Source organism: Ictidomys tridecemlineatus, chromosome 6, assembly GCF_052094955.1.
Source record: "Ictidomys tridecemlineatus isolate mIctTri1 chromosome 6, mIctTri1.hap1, whole genome shotgun sequence".
Lineage (NCBI taxonomy): Eukaryota > Metazoa > Chordata > Mammalia > Rodentia > Sciuridae > Ictidomys > Ictidomys tridecemlineatus.
Genome location: NC_135482.1, coordinates 107,616,076 through 107,640,596, shown reverse-complemented (window position 1 = coordinate 107,640,596; position 24,521 = coordinate 107,616,076). Strand labels below are relative to the sequence as shown.

Sequence of the window (24,521 nt, the reverse complement as noted above, 5' to 3'; positions counted from 1 at the left end):
TCCTCTTAGTGACCCAAGCACATTCTCAGGTCTCTTTCATTCCCTCTGTCTCTTGTGTGATTAGGAAAGGGCTTTATAAATTCATCTAATATGTACAGGGACTGAGAGGATAGACTTGGCATCAGGTCTACCTGGGTGCAAATCCTGGATCTTGTTAGCTGCTTGTTTTAAATAAGTGACTGAATTCTCTAAGCCTCAATTTCATCATCATAAAATTGGCACATATAATATGTCCCTCATGGGGTTAAGTCAGTTAATGTATGTAAATTACATGAAAGGTAGCTGGAAAATGGAGGGAATGATCAAAAACAAAACTACTATTAATATGAATAATATTGTTATGAAGGTAGAAATGACTGATAATGCTGCTGTAATACCCTGAGGAGATAAGATTTTAAAATGACTGGGCTGGACTGGAGAGGGATTAGGGACACACATCATCCTGTGGGTGACCATCTGCTAAACCTTGGGAGCTAGAATAATATCCCCTCTCCAATCTAAAAGTGGTAATATGCCTAAAGAATTGGGCTTCTAAAGGAGTCCTGAACAGAAAGGCCACCACAGCCCATGAACAGAAGATCCCCGTCTCGTCCCCAATGGTTGCAGGTGAGGTGTACTTTCCCTTTAGGCTGCCTGACTCCCCCATGCGATCCGATGTCCTGAGCGCCTGCACGTGTTCCATGCGGCCCTGTCACCTTTAGTGAAGATGGGTAGAGAAAGAAGGTGAGGGATGTGCCAGAGTCCAGAAGTCTGTTGGGTGCTGCCCAACTCGTCCCTGGCTCTTCTCACTCTCCTTGCTTTCCCTCAGCCCCCTGGATTAACGGAAGTGGCCTGACCCCATGGGACCATAATGGTGGAGAGAAATTTTCTGCTTGGGAGCACTGGATGTTTATGGCCTGCTGAGTTCACAACGACCCTTGTTTTCTTCTTTGGATTATGGCTGCAGATCAAGGGCAGGCATTTATGCCTCCTCCCAGTTTATAGCAGTAATAATGATTATTACACTGGCACATCATGCTTATATTGTGCCTTTTTAATAAGGCCACTTTGTTTGGCTTCTTAATATTTAATCCTGTTTTATATTTACTTTCTGATGGCTTAAAATCAACCCAGTTTTAATTGCTTATGTGGAGGAGGCCAAGCTGGGCTGGGCTGACAGGAAGTTGTGGAGAAGGTTCTGGAAGCAGGTGGTACCTTTCTCTGTGACCTTTCCACCCAGGCAGACTTTTGTGCCTGGGTACCCTTTTGTTTTCTCTCTCTTCTTTTTCTCTCTCACTTTCCTATTTTTTTACAATCTAGTCTCTCTCTCTCTCTCTCCTCTCTCTCTCTCTCTCTCTTACGTTCCCTCAGAAGAGACCTTCCTCATCTAGCTTGGTTCGGCCAGGCAAGAGCAAAGAAAATGAGACCCCAAATTACGCTATTCATCACAGCTTAGGAGCTATTGAGAGTCAGGGGCAAGAAAAGAACCATTGTGGTACTTCCGTGACTCACAGCACCAGGGAGATACCTGAGATTTCCAAGATTCTGGGGTGGTCAAAACCCGTGAAGGGCTCCTTCACTATCACCGTCACTGTCACTGTCACTGTGGCCATCTTTTTGATCTATCACACTGAAGAAAAATAGTGAGGAATAATTTCCCATGCTGTTTTTTTCTGCAAGGGAAAAGTCAATCAGAAGGAACATGTCTTAGGTCCTCCCAAAAGAGCAGTAACTACCATCGGAATGTCTAATTCCACTTGCCATGGGGTAAGGCAGCCCTGTTGTAGTACCTGCGTCACCAGTTCTTGTCAATCATTCACCCCTTGGATATGGACTCGAACAAAACTATTCCAGAGGCTGCCTAACATGACCGAGAGAGCCCTGGACTCTAGATCTAACCTTAAGCACCCAACTTCAAGTTGGTGGTGAATGAGAATAATGACATATGCCCTTCTGCTCCAGGAGGACCACTGTCTCAGGGTCCTCACGGGAACAGAGGGTACTGTTAAACTGGATGAGTTAGGGGGGTTAGATAAAGTTGCAGGCAGGGTTTGAGGAAGTCAGAGAGGGACAGTGCAGCACCCTGTTGTAGCAACTATGGAAGCTGTTATACCACTACAGGCCTAAAGGTCCAAAGAGAGGGAGCATTTTTCAGAGTCAGAAGGCAGCTTTGTGACCGGACTCATGGCCTTTGGCAGCAAGATGCAGCCAATCTACGCCGACCCTGCATGCAGGAGCCAGGGGTGAGTGCCCAACATCCCTTTCTCAGGCCCACCCATTGGCCAGCCCAGCAGGAGGCCCAGTGAAGGAGAATTCCTTGATGCAGTTTACAGAGGTCAAATCCGGGGTACAGGGCATGGTTTGGAAGGATGGAGAACAATACAAGATATATAGGGAACATATTAAAATTCCATGGAGGTGTAAGGCGTTGTGACTCTAGTTCCTCAGGATCAGAAAAGGAGTCCACAGAATTCTAAGGTAGTCTGTGGCCTTGAGAAAGTTAAAGTTCAGTCAGGGAGACAAACTTAATACTGTGATATAAAACAAACTTTAAGAAAAAAGTTTAAATTTAGTTTTAATATTAAATGTTTAATATTAAAATGTTTATATACTAGCCATTTTACAAATCTCTTTTTATAAATATGATTCCACTTGACCCTTACCCAAAGCTCTTGGAGTAAATAATATCATTGTCTCCTTTTTATAGATGAGAGAACTTGGGGTCAGAAAGGTTAAGTCACTTACCCAGTCACTTGGCTGGGAGAGACCAGATCTAAAACTTGATTCCAGGTTTTTGCTTAAACTTCTCAGATGCCCAAGAATGGGTCCTAATTAGAATAAGATATATCCCATGCCTATGTAATTTTATCAAAATGGCTTCTGCTGTCACGTGTAACTAAAGAAACAAAAAAAAAAGTAAATAAAAAAATAAAAATTCTCAGATCCCAGTGTTTCAGGAGATCAGAAGAGGGGACTTAGTGGGCAATGGAGGGTTCTAGAAGCTGCCACAGCCTAGAACTGAGCCTCCAGGAACAGATGAGATTTGAGTGGATCAGGGATTAGCCAACCCTTTCTACAAAGGGTCAGGCAGTAAACATTTTTAGGCTTTTCAGTTCCCACAGTTTCAGTTCTTTCCTGCAGCTCTGCAGCTCTGGTCCGCAGAATGGAAGTTTGCTGACTCCTGCTAGGTGAGAGGAGGGGGGTCAGGCACTCCAGGGAGAAGACATGGTATATGCACCATGTGAACAAAAGCCCAGAGTTGGAATAAAAATGGCACAGTCAAGGGACAATGAGGAGTGCAGCCTGACTTGGCTGGAGAGTTTCTGTAGGAAGCAACAGGAAATGCGGATGGAGAGATAACACTTTAGTCCCCTGGAGCTGCCTAATACAGTGCCACAGACTTCAGCCACAGACAATGATTTTCTCACAGTCCTGGACCAGAAGTCTGAGATCAAGGTGCAAGTGAGGTTGGTTCCTCAAGAGCCGTGAGGCAAGGATCAGTTCTAGGCCTGTGCTCTTGGCTTAAAGATGGCTGTCTTCTCCCGAGTCTTCATGAGGTCTTCCCTAGGTATGTGTCTGTGTCCAAATTTCTTCTTATAAGGACACCAATTAGATTAGATTAGATCCCACTCTTGTGACCTCAGTGGAGTTTAATTACTTCTTTAAGACCCTATCTCCAAATATAGTCACATTACGAGGTACAGGGCTTTAGGATGTGTAAATTCTGGGAGACATAATTCAACCCGTACCAGATAGGATCTGTTGGCCAAACTGTAGGGAGTTTTGGATTCCAGATTACAGTGAGGCAGGAAATTGGATTTCTTTTGCTTGATTATAATTCTGATTAGTACTTTGAGAAAATAAATACTAGTTAATATTCATATCATAAAAGGGGCATCTGGCCAAGTCAACAAGAGGCCAGGTTCCATCAGAAGAGCATGGGAGCCTCGGCAATAGGGTCCCAGAAGGCTGGCTGTCCCAGGACTCAGCCTTTGGCTCCTTATAGCATCCACCACACACCACGGATGTTCAGGTTGGGTGAGAAACGCCTTCAGCTCCTTCAGCTTCCACTCCAGCTGCTGCTAGGGGTGCCTGGTCCTCATGCCTCAACCCCTTCCCAACAGGGGAGCTAAAAGGTGGACAGTGGTGGATGTTCTCTGAGCTTGGGTAACAGGCTACCAGCTGTTGTGCATAAGGAAAACTGGACATTTCTCTTAGCAAATGTCCAGCTATTTCTACCAGCTGCCACATAAGGTCTTCCCAATGCCCCATCCATGGGACAAAGTGAAAGCTATTTTGGGCAACTAAAATTTTCAGAGCAATGCATGTTTCACCACCTCTCCTCAAATTCATCCCTCCTTTTCCCACATGGAATTTTGCTGTGATGCCTCTCCCGGAGGCAGGATCCAGAAAGAGAGGGCAGGCCCAGATTTCAGATGCAGATGGTTCTCCACATATCTCCCCCCAGCTTCCAGGATGGGAAGGAAGGGAGAAAGGGGGAGAAAAGGGAGGATTGCCTAGAAGATTTTGTTTGCTATTTCCTTTGTGATTTATTGCCAGGTAACCTTAGTGACTTTTTTCTTCTTTATCAAAATACAAATTGCTCTGACTCTCAAAACGCTTACTAAAACCCCTTCCAGAGTCATTTTTTATTCACACGGATGGGTTTGGTCATTTTGGACACACACCTTATGTCACGTGGTCATTGTGGGGGCTAAGTGAGACCTGATTCCTTTTTAAGGAAAATATGAGGGTTGATGTCCTGGCCCAGCCTGGAGCAGAGCCACCATGAGGAGATTTACTTTAGGTGATTGAAGGAGTTGTCCAGAGTCAGTCATTAGTTTTACAGAGAGTTCAGTTCCTACAGGGGAAAATAACGATAGTGTGTTGTGAGCCTCTTTCTCTGGTGACCACAGCTGCAGACAGCCAGGCCAACTGGGCTGCCTAAACGTCACCTGGTGTTTCATGGGAGATTCCCTCAATCAGGTGTATAAACCCTCGGGAGTTACAAACCCAGACATACCAAGGAATGCCAAACCTGACCGTGCCTAGAGCTAATGCTCCTTCCCTAAATCACAGGTTGATCTGTATGGTTTTCAGTGTCAGGAGATCAATATGCACACAACTGTTTTCCAAGCAGACCAGGGAGAGACGATAGCTGTGCACTCCTATTTCTATACAAATACCCTTACTAAGCACCACTTAAGCAGGAGTGGCCACCAAAAGTAGATGTTTCAGGGAGAGGGAGGGAATGACTAATTCAAGGATGTAATCAATTATGGGCAAGATGGAGTTTCCACTGGGCAAGTAGAAAAGCTGAGGCAGGAGGATCCCTTGACTCCAGGAGTTTGGGGTCAGCCTGGGCAATATAGAAAAACCTTATTTGTTAAATGAAAAGGAAAGAAAGAAAAAGAAAAAAGATGGAGTCTATACATCTCTTTTAGCCATTGATGATATTACTAAAAATGCAGTGTTGAGAAGCCAAGGGACAGGACAGCCCAGAAACCCACGTTTGGTCCATAGTACCTGGTACCAGTGAAATAAGAAAGTCAGAAAACAATCTTTCTCTTTGCTTCTGTTTCTCAGCATTTTCCTTCCAAAATCTGATGTGTTTTACAGAGGTGTGTTACCCTGACATTGCCTGCTGATGAAAAGCAGACAGTCAAGCTTCATTTCCAAGGGCATTAGAGTAGGTAGCCTTTAGGGAAAAGGTGCCCCAGGGCACCTGAATTATTTACCGTCTTTCTGACTCATCAGTTGAGTGGCCAAAGGAGGAGTCTGGCTTTTCATTTCATCCATAGGATAAATAGCCAGCATGTATGATCCCAAACTTTCAACAGTTTGGCCGTTCAGTTTCCTCTAAGTTCCCCTTCAAATCAGCTATGATGTTGCTATCTAACCCCTTACTATTAGAACCACAAACTCCTTCTTCATCCGTGTGGTTCCCTCAGGTGTTCGTGGGACTCAGCACTAACATACTGCTCTTCCCAGGGAGATGATGTTCATTTCAGCAGGAACCTTGAGAAGAATGACTTGACCCAAGAAGCAGATTTAGTGGAGACACCGAGGGCATCAGGGAAATGAGTGAGAGGGTCTTCAGATCACTAGGCACATAGGCAGCTGCAGCTCTGCCCACATGAAAGACCAGCCAGGGCCAAATTCACTTGTATGCTAAATGGCGGTGTATGTATCCACCTCTTCCTTTGGCTTTAAAAATTACCATACAGTTATTTCTGAAAAGGAGCAAGAGGAGGCACTCTTGATGTCAAAGCCAAACGCTGGACAGTGCCTCTGTTCAAGAGGTCTCAAGGTGTCCTGGCCTCCATCACTGACTAGAACTCCTGACCCTGCAGAAAAACCACAAGAACAGGCAGGACAACCCTTTCACACCTCCAGACAGAAGACTCTTCATTGTGAGATGCTTACTTGAGTGCCTGTCTTCATTCTAAATTGAGGCATGCTGCTCTCTAGAAGGGAAGCCTGAACCGAGTCATTCATATCCACTTTTGACTCTTGGTGCTTTTTCCATATATTTTATTAAAAAAAAAAGAAAGATTTTTAAATATTTTTAATTTGTTATAATTAGTTATGCATGACAGTAGAGTGCATTTTGACACATCATACATAAATGGATATTGTAGCTTCCCATTCTTCTGGTTGTACACAATGTAGAGTTATGCAGGTCATGTAATCATATATGTACAAAGGGTAATAATGCATATAGGACTTTTAAAAAGGAAGAAAAAGTACTGTACTGATTGTGAAGTTTCTGTTTTTTCCTCATTTTCTGTTTTAATGACAAGTGTATTTAAGTCATGGCCCTTTACATCAGTTAAAATAAGTCCCACCCCTTCCTAACATGAGCCAATCTTCAGAATTTCCAGTAACAAGTCACGTTCAAGGAAGTTCACTACACATAATCTGAGTTTCAGAAAATGATGGAAGAGAGAAAAAAAGAGAGCCCTAAAACTTGGACTGATCTGCAGACCTTTCCTTGGGGCTTCAGGGTACCCCTACCCACTTCTCCTGGGGCACTTTGCTTTCTTGCTGGACAGGAGATTTCCCACCTCCATTTGCTGCTGCTCCTCATTAATAAACTGGGATTATGCTGCATCCATCACTGTTCCTAACACCCTCCTCTGTGGCCTCTCTAAGGTGCCATTGCTTCTAGTTTTATTGGATGAAGTGGGGAAAATCTCTTTCTGAGGAATCAGCTAAAGACCATCCAGAACTCAAGGCCACTGCAGAATGCAGAACACCCCCTTCCTTTGCAGCACAGTGTCTTTGACCCTCCTTCCACTGCCACTTCTTCATCTATAGCCCAGACCCAGTAGAAACAAGGGTACAGAATTCTTCTCCCTTATTTCCAGTCTTCCTCAAAACCCACCCACCCACAGGCAGCTTCACATCTGCTGTGCCTGTTTCAATTGATTAAAAGTAGATACAGTGCCAGAGAGGGCAGCGCCATTGCACCTTGGCCTTTCCCTGGAATTTGCCTCTTTCTCCCCAACTGCAGCTCCCTGGCAGCGCTTGCGCAGAATAACTCAGCACTGAGACTGTCCAATGGCGGGAAATTTGCCATCACCATTGCCAGAAAGACCCATGTGTGGCTTTGTTCATTTCTTAAGCTCCCAGTTTGGCTTCAGCATTGGACAGTTGCGTTACCCGCATACCTCCTTATTACTGTAGTAATCAGTTATATACTCTTACTTGGAATTAACATGATGAGTACTTCTCCACTCAACTCCACTCATGCAATCACAATAACTGTGCTAAAAATCAACAGCAGAAGAAATTCCTAGAAGAGGCCATACCAGGGTTAAGAGATATTCTTAGTAGTGAAGTAAACCAAATCTTCTTTCTTGCAGCCAAAGAACTTCACACCAGAAACTGAGTTGTGCATAAACATGCTAACACCAAGCATTATAAATTTTTGACAAAATAATTTTGGCCATAATTATATAATTTTCTCTTTTAATGACCAGTATTGGGATGTAAAAAATGAAAATCATTCTTCTCTTAGGTAAAGTTCCATTAATATTGTAAATGTCTTCAAATATTAGTTCCTAATAAAATAAATAAAATACTGCATTACCCTATGGCAGACTTTTAAAAATAAATAAAAGTAGATACAAAAGATAGTTTAGCTATTCTATATTAAAGCAGACTCTCCGATTATCTCCCTTTAAAAGAAAACAAAAAATGACATGTATTGCCCATTCAAAAGGAGTATAAAATGGGGCTGAGATGTAGCTCAGTAGCAAAGTATTTGCCTCATATTCACAAGCTCTGGGTTCGATCCCCAGATCCAAAAAAAGAAAGAAAGAAAGAAAGAAAAGTGTATAAAATGAATATATTGCTCAAAGAATAATAAAAATAAAATTTGTGAAAAGAAATATAAGCAAATACATACATGTTTTTGGATGTGATCGGAGTAAGTCAATTGATGATCTTCACTGAAGAGAACACGATGACTTAACTGGATGAAGGGGAAAGTAAGTCAACAGGTCGTCTTTCCACCTGTAAGTGGCACATCCAGCTGTGGACGGTGAGGGAGCCCTGGAGTCCACTACAGGTGGGAGTTTCATGACATGGTCCCACGTGGAGGAGAATACAGAAGACTGGCCAGTGGGTGTGGGTGAAGGTGGAGGCCAGTGCTGCAGTTTGCTGTTAACGGTTTCCCTACTTGAGCAGGGGTGATTGGCAGCCCCCTCCCAGGAAGTCCTCACTTTGGAGTCACTCATTAGATGTACAGTGCAGACTGAAGCCAAAGTAGATATGAAGGATAGCATTGGTTTTACTCAGAGCTCACCATTTGTTTTGTGTTGTTAATTCATGTGATTTGGGGTTTTGTTTCTATTTTGCCATATTTTCTTATATGTTTTGGTCTATTACTTTTATTTATTGATGTGTTTATTTATTTTTGGTTAATTTTTGGAGTTGAAAATGGATGCTCTATGTGGAAGCTGAGTTCCTGTTTCTTTCTTTTGCCCATGGCTGACTGCATGTTCTCTATTGATGTCTTGTTCCTGGTTCTTGACACTGACCATCTTGTCTGTGAAAGGAGGCACTCCAGCGGGCTTGCTTGATCAGAAGAAAGGGAAGTTTGCTTGGTTTAGTCACTCCACAGAAACCCATGGTAATGTGCCCCTGTGCTCTTTGTGTGTGTATGTGTTGGTCCACACCAGACAGGATGGGAGGGTGTTTCTCTCGATGGCTTGTGATGTGGTAGTCGTGTATGTGCGCACATGTGTATATGTATTTGTGTGTATGTGTTTGTGCATACGTATGTTTTTGTGAGGGGATGGGAACTTGTTCATCTCAAAGCCACTGGCTCATCACCTCCTCCTGTGTCTAAAGTCAGCAGACACCCAGCAGCAGTTACTCCTGGGTGGAGCCAGCCCTTCCTTTGGATAGTGTCAGCTAAAATCAAGGCCACTGCAAAAGCAAAACTGATACTGGTGCAGGCAGTGCCTTGATTTGGAAGATGATACACTTACTCCTAAGAGCCAGGACTGCCTACTACTATTGTTGTCTTTCCAAGCCTCGCACCACCATTGCCACAACACTCCACAGGTACATAAGGGCTTCTCTGGAAGTCAGGTGCCCCCCAGTCAGGTGTCTTTCCACACACAGCTTAGTCCTCCCAACAATGATGCCTGGAGTGTTAAAGGAACCTGTGGTTAGAGATGGATGGACATAAATACATAGAAAGACTCAAGGCTCCTCAATTTTATGACCTCTTCCTTAGCATGGACCAAGCAAGGACTCTAGAAAGCTCTGAAGGTCTGTCTTCCAAGCTCCCAGTGGTAAAACCAGACCCAAGGTCTGCTTCCACCAGCTCCCTCTGATCTGGAGCTATAAAGTGAATGTAAATGCTTTACAACTCAGCACTACTGTGGCGCCATTCACTGCTGTAGCGTGTAGAGCAGGGGGTTGGTCAACACCGGGAAAATCAAGATGAGCATGATATGGGGGCCTGACACCTGTACCCTGGGCCCAGTCCTGTCCCAAACACACCATGTGACCTTGGACATCACATTCCTCCTCTAGGCCTCATGTGCCTCTCCTGTTAAATGAGGGGATGTGTTAGAGCTGAATAACACAGCCTGGATTTCTTTTTACCCAACTTTATTGAAAGGGAGTCCTAGGTTGGAGAAGTCTTTTCTACCTGACAGTCAAGCATACGGCAAGTCATGGACTTTATGTTTGTATCTTCCATGTTCTTGAAATGAGTCTCTTCTCACCCACCTGGCTTGTCTTCATCCAAAAGAAAAGAAACTGAGGAAAGTCAAGGCCTGACAGTATTATCTATATAACCACCAGGAGTCATTTCCTGATCTGTGGCAGCCCTGTGGAGACTTGTCACCCAATGTCACTCCCTCACTAACTGCAGATTCTGTGGCTGATGAGGGCTAGTGATTATCTCACCAGATGAGAAAAATCTGGAAGAGCTGAACCAGCCACCCTAAAGAACTAGCATTGCCTAAATTAAGAATCTCTTGTCCTATTAAAAAGGTGACAGAAGATGACAGAATTCTTTGAGTCAAACTTTAATGTAGAATAATAAACAACAATAAAAGAAATGGCTTCTTCTAAGCTGCCCAGGTTGGCTCTTATGAAATTAGATGGTTGAACCTGTTGGAATGGGGATGTCAGGATTACTGGAAGCAGGGTTGGGGAGTGGTATCCCTGCAGATTGTCCTCAAGCCACACTTAAACTTAATTCTGTGGGTTTCACACTCCAGCACCTCCATTCCTAATGTCTACGATGCTAGTGTGAGTTTCAGTACATGACTCTGGTAGTGCCCATCCACTTAAAGTTTGCCATTTCAGGTACCATCCTGAGAGTCACAGACTCAGGATCAGCGTGCACTTCCAGAATAAGGAAGTCCTCAGATCTATCTGGTAGTTCCTGCAGCATCAAAAAATGTCCTTTCTACAAATAAAAGCTGGATCCCGATCTTGAGAATGGAGCCCCTTAGAATTGACGGGTGGAAAGCAGAGAAAAAAAGTCTTTTCATGAAAACTCCTCTCTATGGCAAATGGAAAACTTCCACAGCTATTCTGGGGCTGCAGGTTTGAGGGTAGAGAAAAGATTCAGTGGCTGACCCTATGTGTCTTCTAGGGTAAAATGATCTGATTGCCAGATTACCTAGATTACCTAACAGCAGGTAATCAGTCAAGGAAACTCCTGAGCTGGCCTGGATCCCACCGAGGGGCCAGCAGATGGCTCAGGCCCCTTCCTCCCAGCCAGGATTGTGTGTCACACACTAATGCTCTTCTGTTCCTTTTCCTTTTCCCACCCCCAATGCCTTTCCCTGTGTCCTTTGGCTCTTGCAGTGAGTATGCCCACAAGTGAGACCGAGTCCGTCAACACCGAAAATGTGGCTGGAGGTGACATCGAAGGAGAAAACTGCGGGGCCAGGCTGGCGTGAGTAGGCACGGCGAACCCAGGCACTTGGGGATTTTCCTGGGGTACGGGCAGGGAGGCGGCTCCTAAAGTCAGGATGGGTGGGCTCATCACTGGAGGAGCAGAGACTAGAACATGAACCTCAGGTGACAGCCTGTATTGAGAGAAGAGGGCCCTGGGGTGGAGTATAGCCCCAGACATGGATGGGGATGAGTCCAAAAATTGAAGCCTTCAGCTCAGCTCTTCTGTGAGGGGTGGACTCTCAGATTTTGAGCCCAACTCATCTTTTCAGAGAAATACAGACTAGGGAGGGAGCAAACGGACTTTGCTTCTCTCCATTTCCTCTCATAACCTTACACACAAGAGATGGTTGTTTAGGTTCCCTGGGACCCATTGACCATGCTTTCCATTCTGATAAATGTGTCCTGGAAGAAATACAAACAAGGAAGAAACTATCCCACTACATGATATATTTTTTGGTCCTCATGGACAATGCTAAGTTATCCTTCTAATGAAGGGAATCAAGTGCCTGAAGCACCATCTTGAATAAGTAAAAGCTCACTTGTGTTTAGCCTTATGTTGGCCGCCTCCAACAAAAGTCAGTGCTTAGATGTCTCCCTACCTGCTTTCTGAGTCAAATCCCAATCTCTGGCTTCTGGGGGCTGACTTTGACCTAGAACTGGGCCAGGTGTGATGGAGCAGCTCTAGGGGCATTGCTCATTTTTGGATTATCATAATCTTAAAAGTAGAAACCAGTCATCCATGTTCAATGTCCTCCCCAACCAAAAATAAATAAATAGATAATAAAGGGGAAACGGTTTAATTGCTAAAAACAAGCAAACAAAAACCTCCTTGTTTTAATTACCAGCACCTCAGAAGGCCAAGTGCATATTGAAAACATCATCAGGTAGTCATATTGACCTTGAGCAGGAGGCCTCTGAGACCATTTAGGCATCCCCCTCTTTGGGAGATAGGGACTGTGCTTCTTGTTACCTTGTAATATAAGAGCTGTAAACTCATGGTGGTCAATGGAAGGAACTGCAAACAGAAGGCTCTGAGAAGGACCAGTCCCAAATAAGATGTCTTTCTAAATTGCTGCACCAGCAGAATAGCACCTTCCTCTCTGGCCTGACTCAGTAGCTGGGACAAACCCTAGTCCTTTTAAAAAGGTGAGCTGCAAGTGACCCTGATCACAACAACTCAGTCTTGAGAATGGCCTTCACGCCAAAGATGGGGAAATGAAAACAAGGTTGTGGACCAGACCAGATCTACAGCCTGTTTTCAGGGTGCGTGGAGCTTCGGTAACGCTCATCTGACAGTGGCACCAGGGAGTCTGCACTGCAGATTTCTCAGCATTGTTGGGAAGCAATTATTGTCAAAATGTTGTTAAAATACGATGCTAATTACATTTTTAAAGCAGCAGTCCAAGCCTTTTTCCTCTTCTCTTCATTTGGAATCATACAAAATGAGCACTTGAGTTTTTGGAAGAGGGCCCCAGATAGCAACACTGGAGAAGAAAGGCTTTGAATCCATAAATTCCAGACCTTTCTGTTATCTGGACACCAAGAGAAGGATTGGAGAGGCAATGATCTAGGACCCTGCAACTCTGGCATTTGGACATGGCCCATGTTGCAGACCGGGAGGAACCAGGAACCTGTCACTGGAAAGTCACTTACAGTTCATTTTTGGAGCATGCGAGGCTCTGTTGGAAGGAGAACATGATTTATCCCCCGTAGAAGGAGGCTGGCAATCTCTAATCTATCTGTCACATATTGTATTTGGAGGATACACTCGGCAGTCTTCAAGAGTTCTATAGAAATGGTTGCTGCTATTCCTGTGCATGTCCACATTGAGGCATCTACTCTGCGCATACAAAATACCCAAGCACAGTGCGAGAATTATAATATGCACTTAATAGATTATGGTCTTTCCCCACCTCTCTGCCTCCCCACCCCACCCCCACAACAGTCAATGTTGGGGTAAGACTCTGCTAGTGTTTCTTATGGGAGAAATAATATGAGAACAGTAGGAGACTGAAGAGATGGCAAGAGCCCAGCATTTTTAAAGCTAAGTCTCTTATAATGAGATGAGGTAAGGATGAGGACTTCTACGTGGCAAGAAGGTCTGGGTAAAGGTGGTTCCTATGGGGGCCAGAGGGCCGGAGAGAATCTGATACTTTTTGGGGGAGGGGCCAGTTGAACAAAGGAGATGAGGAATTGAATGGAGCCATCAAAGTTTGAAAAGAAAAATGGATCTGCTGGTATCACTTAGACAGTGGGATAAGGAGATCCACAGCTCAGCTCTGAGCAGAGCTGGAGGCACACATCTGAAGTTATCAGTGTAGAACTAGCAGTGAGGTAACAGAATAAGGGTTCACAAAAGAATAGAAAGCAGGAGGCCAAGGGCTGAATCTTGGGGAACACAGAATAGGAAGAAGAAAATAAAATGGGCATTTCTGTGGTAGAACAGACAACAGCACTGGCCTGGGTACTGAGGGAAGAGGAATTTGAGCACCCATTTGGATTTGAGCTATTTGAATCTCTATCTGACAGTGTGTCCAGCCTACTGCTGGGCCATGGTGATCTGTAACCATAGAAAAAACAGAAGCCACCTCAGTGGAGCTGACAATCTAGTGTATAAAGGACACTCAATAAATAAATGGGTGATTCTAAATTGGGATAGACATGAAGAAGGAAAAGTAAAAGTAATGCAGGTTCAATAACAGAGGGGCCTGATTTAGAGTAGACAGTTAGGAAAATTTTTTTGAATAATTAAAATTTAAGTTGAGACTGGAAGGATGAACATAAAGAGTAGGGACTAGTAGTATTCCAATCAGGCATGTTCCCAGGTCCTTGGGCATAGTGATTGCATATGTGAGAGGACAGAAGACGACAAGGCAGGAGATAGGCAGGGGCAAATAGGACCCTTCATGAGGTGGGTCATTGCCACAAGAGTGTGAGAAGTCATTGAAAGGTTTTAGGAATGTGAAGCTGGGTCAGGAGATTAATTTGGTTGGCTCTGCATTCTTGACATTTCACTTCAGTGTTATGAAAAGAATAGGAAGGATCAACACGTGAGTGAAGTGGTCATGATGTCTACACAGGTGCCAGCAGATGGTGGCTCGGGCCAGATGTGGAGATGCAAACAGAGGTGGATAGTCAGGGTGGTCAGCATGTCCTGGAGCTCTGCTCTCTGGGCTTTGAAGGTGCACTGATGGTGGGAGTTGGTCTTGGGGTAGAAATGTGCCAGCATGGAGCACCCACTCAAGAAGTGAGACCACCGAAGGGGGAGAGGAGGCTGAGATGGAAAGTGGAGGGCTGACTTTGTCATCGTTGGGGCCATCTTTGAGGCAAAGAAGAAGCCACTGGAAAGGAAAAGACTAAAGAAGCTGGAGAGGAAATGAGCACTTATAGAAGAAATTTCTTAAGAAGAGGGGAGGGCTGACTTCAAGATGCAGGTGGAGATGCTAAATGCACACAGAGGGAGGTACCCTACCTGGCATCTGGAGTCCTGGCATCTAGTCCCCATCAGCCACCAGATAGCAGCCTTGTTGCCTTAGCTAAAGTGCTCTGCTCTGAGTCTCAGCACCTTCTTCTAGAAACAGAGGGCTGGATGGACCATTACTCTCAGCAAAGCCAGAAGGGGATGACACCACCTACAGGGGCCACTTTCATTTCTTTGACAAATTGGGGGTCCTCTGTCAAATCTCACATGAGTAAGGTTACACAGATAAGAAATCACACACCAAAGGTCCACGTGATACCAGAGATTCCTTCCAGCCCTCAAAGCCTAAGGTTCTATGAAGAATATAGAATCAGAAGCAGGCTGTGATGAAGAGGGTTGGTGAGGGGGCACGACACCAAATATCTCCATCATCTCATCACAGAGCGAGGGTGATGAGGTGTTGTAGGACCTTGAAGGACAGTGCAGGAGGTTCAAACTTGTGAATCACCAAGGGATGACTAAGAGATTACTGAGTGACGCCAAAGCTCTGGTGAAGACCAACATCATCAATATAGAGTCAGCTTCACAGAACAATTCCACTATTTTCTGGCAAATGGGGTAGCCTCCTAATGCTAGAGACAGAAAGAGGGATGAACCAGGGTGGAGTTTAGCCACACAGCCCCAGCCAAAGGCTAGGTGGTATGGACTCAGCCTTGTATTTGGGGTGATATAGACATGAAGCTGAGCACAAGAAGTCAAGTCTGGTATCAGTCTGGGAATCTCGGAAGAAGGTTGAGCAATTGGGCGAAGACTGGTTGCTATGAAAGGGAGGAGGCTCAGGCCTAAGATGTGGTGATACTGAATTCATGTGCTGGTGACAAAGTTTTGGAGTTAAGGAGGCCGAGTCAGAGTTCTGTCCAAGTGGAGATGACTGCGTGCCATCTGACTTATGTTAAAGGCAAATTGGGGACAATTCAGGGAAATAGTATTTCACACAGCAGGTAGTAAACATATGGTGCTCATTACTCAAAGAAAGGGAGAGAGGCTGGAAATATAAATAGCTCCTGAGAAGTTCAAATATTTGTCAAATAATGACAATTGCAAATTGAATAACTACGTCCAGAGGGGAGTGGAGAGAAAATGTTTTGGATTTGTCTCTAATTTTGAACCTCAACATCAGAGAAGAAAATCATGATCTCCTAGAAGGTTTGTTCTGGAGGCCTGAACAGAGCAAGTGTCTTGGCTTGAATGAACTTTGGTTTCTATCCAGTGGAGTACCGCTCTCATGGGTCAGTTACTGACTTTCTCTGCCTCCTTGTTCTTCTTCATAAGCCCACTGAAAACGTGAGAAGGGAGATGCACCTCGCTAGATGATTAATGATGGAGAAACCAAGAAGACTTCTTAGCATGTCACACATGACCCATTGGAGCTTGGGGAAGCTGGAGTCTTCTACTGTTGTAAGGACTGTTTGGAACCTGGGGAGACAGTAGGAGACAGCATTTGTCACAGGCTACCCAGCCCAGGATGGGGAGTGGTGGCACCCACGACCCCTTAGCTCAATTACTCACACAAAGGAAGCAGCTGTTCAAACATCCAGCCCTTGGCTACTACCCAGGAGGCAGAAGACTGCCAAGCAATGGTGTCCCTCTATTTTCGTGAACTGAGGTTCCACGTTCAACTGCCCTCTGTACAGAGGGAGTACAGAGTAATCAAGGCCCTTAGACATTCAAAGAGTTCTAAGTCCAGCTCTTTCAGAGAGAGAGCTGAAGTTTTTCTTGTCTCCAGACAAATGCCCCTTGAGCAGTACCCGCCCCTTCTTCAGCAGGGTGCCTAAGTAACCTGGGGCTGAGTGTTTCTACTGATCAATTATAAAACATGCCAATATTTAAAAAGGGTGAATATTTCAGATTCACAGAACCTAAAGTTATGCTCACAAACCCCTCCCCCCCAAAAAAACCAAGAAGAAAACCAATCTTCAAGTTGGTGTTCAGGCTTCTACATCAAGATTTGGAGTTAAGCAGGCAAGAAAGTCCTATTCCGTTCCTGCTTGTCCATGGTACACCAGGAAGCTAGGAAAGGACCCATAGTCAATGACTGTGCACGAACTGGGACCTCATTATAAGCAGTCACCCCCAGCCCTGATCCTCCCCTGAGTCCGTGTCCCAGAGTCATTTCCTTGAGGGAGGTGGACATTCAGATGTAGGTTTCCCCATATGACAGCTCTTAAGAACTCCCTTTTGCTTGTGACTCATTTGGAGTAAAAGTGAGGAGAAAACTTAAAGCGAGGGCAAGTGGTCATCGTTGACACGCATGCCAGAGAAACAGTCTTAAGCCTGGAGGCCATAGTTACCCACTATTGCAAGGAGAGGCAGATGCCCAAAAGCAAGCCTGGGAAAGATACTGAAGGTCCCAAGCTCAGCGTGGCACTGCTGGAGACAACAGTGCCCTGGATTCCCCATCACCCTATTAGCAGCTGGAAAACATTTGTTTCCCCCATTAAACGTGGCTCTAAATGAAAATGCTGCCCTTGGCTCCTGGTCCCCCTCCCATACATTTGTTAACGTGTGATTAAACCCTCCAGTCCTAGCAGGCAGTCTTTGGGGTGGGAAAAGGTCATTAGCTAACGGTTCTGAGCAGTAAAGGCACTTGGCTCTGATTCTCAGTGCCCCAGAGATATCATTATCTCATGCACGATGGCTTTGCCACCTGTCACATCTTCTGGTTTAATTTTTTTAATAAAAAATAACGAGAGGGGTTGGTTTTTTTCCTGCTGTATGACACAGCTGGCTTTGTGCTCTGCTGGGACAGCACCAACTTGCAGCAATTGCCTCCCAGACTCCCCTCCCCTGTTTTCTCCCCACATGGCTCCTTGTCCCTGACCACTGTCTCCAACTCTTCATCTTTCATTTGCACCGTCTTTCTGCTTGTCCATCTGAGTGTCAGACCACCTGCAGTCTGGCCTGTGTTCACTTCCTTCTCTTAGCATTAAGCTAAGAGTCAAGCTCTCCCTCTCCCTCTCCCTCCCTCCTCCAACCTCTTTTAACTTATAAAAGTATAATTTGTAAATTTTAAACAAACTCTGACAAAACCTCTCTCTCTCTCTCTTTTTTCTCTCTCTCCTCTCTCCCCCTCTCCCTCTGCCTCTCCCACTCCTCCATGCTTCTCATTTATTACCTCTCTCTGGCCTTCTTCTCCCTGCCTCCTGTCCCCTCCTAGTGTCCCCTGGACTCCTTATCTATAGGATCTCCTTGAAGGTCCCACTTTTCCATAAAACCCCCCACCCATATAATCAATGACCCTTTGAGGCATTCATCACACCGCCAAAGTCCCCCAGTCTTCAGGGCTGCACATGACTGTTAGCATTCTGGATTTCTCCTCAGAAGATGTGGCTTTTTCTTTAACATCTGTCCTTACAGCTCTGGAACAGGTTCCTAGCAGCCTGTCCACCCCAAGCTGGCTCGTTTTGCTGGTCTCCCTTCCTAACCCAGCTTTGGCAGTTCTTCTGGCACACAGCAGTGAGGCCCGTGCGGATGTGTCCTGCCTGGGATTTTCCTGCGGTGGGGTTCCCCCATGTGCAGGAGAGGCCTAAGAGGCAGCTCTTCCCAACCTCTCCTCATGGAACTGACTGTCCTCATGACGATCTGAGGACAGGGGACTCTCCTTTTTCAGGGAGGGTCACCTGTACTTAGAAGACATCAGTCACCTGGGCCCACCCTTAGTCTCCACCTTCAAATGCCCCAAACAGTGTTCTTTCTGACCAACTTCTGATTCACACCGGCACATCCTTCCAGTGCCCAGGTAGGGTACTGAGGACACCAAACTCCTCTGGGATTGTTGAACATCCTCTACGTGGAGAAAAGTGAGTGTCTGTCCTTTGGTAATGTCTCCTTTTTCTCTTTCAGCCACCGGATCTCCAAATCAAAGTTCAGGTGAGTGAGATACATACTGCTATTCCTTCCTTCTGCCCACCAGCTTAGCCCTCAGCTACCATTTTGGGTGGCCCAGGATAACCACTGCTAGTTGGCAGGTAGAGAAAGAGGTGTTCTTCTAAGGGGCGATGGCTTTCTTTTTTGTAAGGTTCTGAAGAAGAGGCCTCATGGATCAAATGGGGAAAATGATTCAGGATTGAGATTTGTTGAATTCTTTGGGACTTTTGAGCAGCGCTGTCCCTGGGAGGTTGAGACCAAACGTCTCTCTCCCTTATAAGAAATAGAGTCCGATTAAAATAAACATGTGAGCACTTGCCACTCTCTTGACCTACTTTATGCTTATGGAACATGGTGAGAGATGAAACTTGAGGACCGTGGTAAGCAAGGAGGATTATGACTCTGTTCTGAGTCACTGTTCTGAGACAACATCAGAACCTTCCAGAGGGCACATGGTCTTCAGGCTGCGATCTGTCTTTTGGCTTCACCCTCTGTCTTCCCCAGTAAATACCCTTTGTTCCAATTACATACAACTTCTTGCAGTTATCCAAGTGTTCTCTGTCCTCTTATGTATTAAGACCTTTGCACAAAGTTTCCCCTCACCTAAATCACCTGTCCCTGTCCTCATCTGGAAAACTCAGACTATGTTTAACAAAAGTTACTGCATCTGTGACACACTCCCAGAGGAGACTGACTCACCTACCCCCATTCCCACAGTGCTTTGCAGATGCCTCTAGCCCCGCATTGACCAATTACTGGCTCAGAGACCTAGGCCCTGTCTGCATGCCTCAGAGCTATTATTCCCTAAGAGTCCAACTCAGTGCCGGTGCAGCTCTAGGCTGCCCCCTAAGTGTGTGTTGAATGGATGGGTGTGTGGAGTGAGAATATAAACTGACTCCTGCAAATCTCACATGTACCAAAAAGATCCATCTTCATTTTTCACGACCGAGTCTTGCTTCCCTAGCAGCACCTACCATGCTAAATTAAAGGCCAGCTGGGTAAATGTAGCCCAGTCCCCTGAGATCACCTCTGTAGTCACTTAGATTTCCTTTGGTTCAGCTCCTCTCTAGAGCCAATATAGATTCACGGGGAGAAGAGGATTCCAGATCCTAGAGACAGGTCTTGGTGAGGACTCCTCAGGAGTCCTCTGGGTTCTTGCTTGCTCTGCTTCATAAGGCTAGTCTGAGCTGCTCTAAGCTGGCACCCGCTGAGGTTCAACAGGTCCATCTGGTTTGCGCATCCATCTGTAGAGGCCAGGCCCCATCCCCTTGCATCCAGTCTTAAAGTCTCCCCATTTGCTCTTTGACACCTAACTCTATTGGCCCACTGACTTTAAGCACCTTCACACCTCATCTGAGTACATGGATACTTCAGGTCACTCACACTCCATGAATGTCCTATGGGGAGCCAGGAGCACTAAAGCAGGTCCTCCACACACCTGAGTTCCAGTCACATAGAGCTCTGAGTCAAAGGCTGACATTCTCCCTCAAGAGCCTACCCACCAGCCCCGTGACCCTGGGCCTCCCTGGTGGCTTTCTAATGTTTCTAAAGCAAGACTCTTTAACTCTCTGGGGCTCAGTGCCCAAGGGCTAAGATTTAATGAGGACTCTGGTGTCAGACTCTCTCCCCTTTCTGATAACTTCTTTCTCCCATATGTTACTGAGACTGGGAAATGCAGGTTTTCCTCCTCTGCCTCTTTCTCTAAAAACTCCTTTATGTAGAAATCTAAGGTCAGCTCTATTGAATCTGGCTCTTATTACATGAAGGAGAGCTCTAAAACATTTTTGAAATATCCTTTCTCAATAATGCATGAATTTTTCTTGCTTTATCTCCAGCATGAGGAGAAATTTCTGATACATAATAAGGACCTAATAAATCTTTGCTGAGTGAATAAATGAATTATGCCTAAGTAAGACAAGAGGCTGGACACACTTTCAAACAAAATATCTAATTTGACAACCAAAGCTGAGAAGCATGTTTTGCTCTTAACAATTCCAAAACCCCCACACAATAAAGTAAAGGGCGATAAAATATTTCCAAAATTTCATTCTTGTTACATGTAAATGAATGAATGAGTGGATAATGAATGAATGAATGTGATCTGGAGGATAAGAGAAAGTTACATACTTCAGTTACATCCTCAGTGGATACTCTGGGAACCATTTTGTTAATCCAGTGATTGATCATGTAATATATGCTTTTGAAAAAAAAGGGAATCTCTGCTCCACTTTGAGGCTTTTCTCAATCTGCTTTCTACCAGCCAGTGGGCCCTGATCCCTGAAGGATTTCTCCCTCTGTAACCACACTCTCAACACAATGAAATGCAGAGAAAGGACTCCATATTCCCAACTGGCCTATTACTGGTAGTTTGGTACAGTCATTAAACCTACCTGCAGATAAGGACCCTGAAGCTTAGGGGGACCCAGGGTCACACAGCCCACGTATAGCCACATGAGTTCTGAGTCAGGAGCCCTGCTGCTAGTCTCTGTGCCATCCTGCTCATCAACTGCCCAGTAATACTAAACCCTGTCCCCATAGACCTTATTGTACCCTGGGCATAAAGTGGATTGTGCTAGGGAAATGATAAGGCAAGGCACATAGGAGATTTAAAAAGGTTTTTGTAGTAGCCATGTTTAAAAGTATGAAGAAACAGGAGGAATTAGTCTTAATACCTTTTATTTAAACCAGTGGTGTATCTAAAACATTATTATTTCAACATGCAATTAGTACAACACATTTTTAGTAAGAAAGTTTACATTTCTTTTTTTTTATGCTAAGCCTTTGAAATCCAGTGTGTATTTTACATTTACTGCACTTCTCTGTTTGTATTGGCCACATTTCAAGTACACAAAAGCCACATGTTGCTAGAAGCTGCTGCCCCCGACAATGTGACCCTAGAAGTTCTGAGTAGATATCAAAGGGAAACCACCTAATTCAGGTTCTGAAGCCTCTTGTTGGTGCTTGGTTGGGGAATATCAGAGGCCAGCAATAGATTGGAAGTGCCTCTAAGATTATCGGTGTCCCACGTTGTTCCCTCAGTTAGGTGGGGCACTTTAACAGTAACATAAATCTTAAACCTCAAACTGGCCTGTTTCATGTGCAAGACCAAATGATACAAAGTCTAATTAAGTCACAGTTTATTTAAAAGAATTATTAGAACTGGGCTTTTAGGGAGAAATTGGCAAATTAGCAGACTTATGGTATTAAAACAATTCTAGGGTATTCCTTTGGTAATCCAAGTTTCCACTGATAGGAATTAGATAAAATAAAGAATGAGCAACATGCGGGGCCAAGAGTTCAGCATAGGATGCAAACAGACCTGGAACGTACAATTCAGAGAGTCTTTTGCAACCTGGGAGTATGCATCAGATGACCTGTTGGAGTTTTTAGACCTCAACTATGTAGAATTTTGAATTGAACCTCATGGGTTTTTAATATTGGAGGACTATGTTGCCTTGTCCCCAGAGTTCCCTGTACTTCCTGTCATGACATAACCAACAAGGCACAAACCCACATTTGCCCCAATCGTTGTCCATTTTTAAGTTATTTTAATGATTTCCTCTGCTGTCCATTCTTCATTCTGATTAAAAAAAAAAAAAAAGATGGAAACTTACTCTGGCCACTTGAGAGAGCCTGACATGCTCATTATTTTCCTGTCATCTGCTCCTCTAGATGCCTGTCAGCAGTTACAGGCTGAGAAACCCTCCTCACCCCACCCTGTTCCCTGGGTCACAGGGGTTCAGGGATCTTAAGCCTTATCCTCCTCGGGGAGTTAGTAGATCTATGTTGTTTGTCTCTGTAGCTCATGCAGTCTGTCAGCTGAATGTCCCTCTCTGTGGGACAGATTGTGCTAAGTACTGTGTGTCTGTAACAAAGTATAAGGCACAGTCTCTTCCCCTTTTGGGTCTTATGATCTCACTGGATAGGCAAGAACCATACAAATAAAAACTAACTGACGATACAAATTCATGACAAGTTATTTCCTCTAGAAAACTTCTCCTGGATCCTCCATGGCTGGCTAAGATGTGTTTTATGTGCCCTGGTGCATGTTTGCAGAGTCCCCAGCATGTAGCATGCTGTGTTGCCTCCTCATTCCTCTGTCCCCTGCATGGGCTTCAGGCAGATGAGGACTATGTTATTGTATTAACTATTGATTATCCACTAATCCATAGTAAGTGTTTAATGAATGTTTCTTGGCCAAAGTGAGGCAGACAAGTGATACAGGGGTGGCCAGGCTGGGAAGACTAGGAAAGTTCATCATAGAGAAGCTAAGTCTCCAGTTGAGCCTTACAGGATGGGCAGGACCTAGAGACTGGAGACAGCAGGTGGAGGCCCTAGTCATTGGGAGAGTGTTCTATGTAGTTAGAGGCAGGAGTGAGACCCAGTACTGGGAGAAGGCAAGGTAAGCCAGGGGCAAGGGAGCAGAGTGCAGTGATACAGATGTCTAGAGAAGTAGATTCAACATGTTCTCATCCATCCTTTTCTCCTGTGTCTACATATGGAAGCTTCTATTTCTAGACTAAATGACTTCAAGTTAATGCAAAAGGAACATGAATAGCAGGCAAATTTCTCCTCCCTGTTTTATCATTTAATTTATATATCCTCCATGCATATGTAAACACACAAATAAATTTACACATTCTAATAAACCATTACATTTATTATACAGTAAGAAGTGTTGCCAGGAAACCAGTTGTCAAGCAAAGCTATATTTTGAAGAGTGGGAGGTGTATAATTATCTTTAAATACTTTCTCTGGATAGTAATTACCCCCACCCCCACCCCAGCCCCAATCCACGTGACTCTCCTGAACAGCTCTGCGCAGGAGCAGCCTGATTTAGTGGGACTGGGGGCAAAGTAGTTCCAGATCCACGTGACAAGTCTGACCTTATAACACCCCACAGCTGTTACCCACAAGCTGTAGAAAAGAGGGGTTTGGTCAAGTTCCTGGTATTAAACTGACTCAAAGTCAGTTTCTACATACTATAAAAGAAAGCAACCTTGATTAGTTTGGATTCTGAATAACAATTATCTCTGAGTTCTGTATTATGAGAGTGTGTCTATTTAAAACATACTCTTTGCAAATATAATGTAAGCTATTTAAGATCAAAAACGACTTTGTCCCCAAAACTTGTTTTATAAGAAAAATATATTATCAACTTTCTTTATAATATTAATAAGTACAAATGTAAAAAGAAGCAGAACTTTGCCCTGGCATGATAGGACTTCTCAGTATCACAATCTGGCAGAAGATGGACGCAGTGGCACACACCTGTAATTCCAGTGGCTCAAGAGGCTGAGGCAGGAGGATCATGAGTTCAAAGCCAGCCTCAGCAAAAGTGAGGTGCTAAGCAACTCTGTGAGACCCTGTCTCTAAATAAAATACAAAATAGGGCTGGGGATGTGACTCAGTGCTTGAGTGCCCCTGAGGTCAATCTCCAGTAGCCCCCCCCCAAAAAAAAATCTGGCAAATAAGAGTGAAACTCACCCTTCACTAAGATTATGTGGAACTCATTGTCCCTACCTTTGTCCCTCTCTATCCTAACTCGCATCCAAGGTAGTTGGTCTGGAGGTTGAAATCATCCCAAAATTCACTAGAAGCAAATTTTCTCAAAGTATTGCACTTCTCTAGTGTAGCAGGTAAGTGCCCCCTTACCTGTCAGCCTGCTTACTCACTGGAGATGGCGTTCAACCACCCTGGTTAATTCTTCCCTCTGTCCCCTGGGCCCAAACTGTATTCATCTAATCTTGTAACAAAT

At 44.7% G+C, this 24,521-nt stretch overlaps 1 protein-coding gene and 1 pseudogene across 50 annotated transcripts in view; both read left to right on the top strand.

Annotated features, from left to right (window-relative positions):
• The window catches only part of Cacna1c (calcium voltage-gated channel subunit alpha1 C), a 625,112-nt gene that overhangs the window by 472,125 nt on the left and 128,466 nt on the right, over positions 1–24,521 (top strand). For 26 of the 50 annotated variants that reach the window (XM_078015421.1, XM_078015456.1, XM_078015444.1 and 23 more), the window contains exons 10-11: positions 11,323–11,413; positions 18,740–18,766. In XM_078015421.1, coding sequence (XP_077871547.1) covers positions 11,323–11,413; positions 18,740–18,766 — 118 coding nt within the window. Of the gene's footprint in view, positions 1–9,043; positions 9,119–11,322; positions 11,414–18,739; positions 18,767–24,521 lie in introns of all 50 variants that reach the window. The other 24 variants (XM_078015416.1, XM_078015430.1, XM_078015431.1 and 21 more) reach the window with 2 other exon arrangements.
• Positions 1,651–9,078, top strand: LOC144364982 (phosphatidylinositol N-acetylglucosaminyltransferase subunit P pseudogene; annotated as a pseudogene).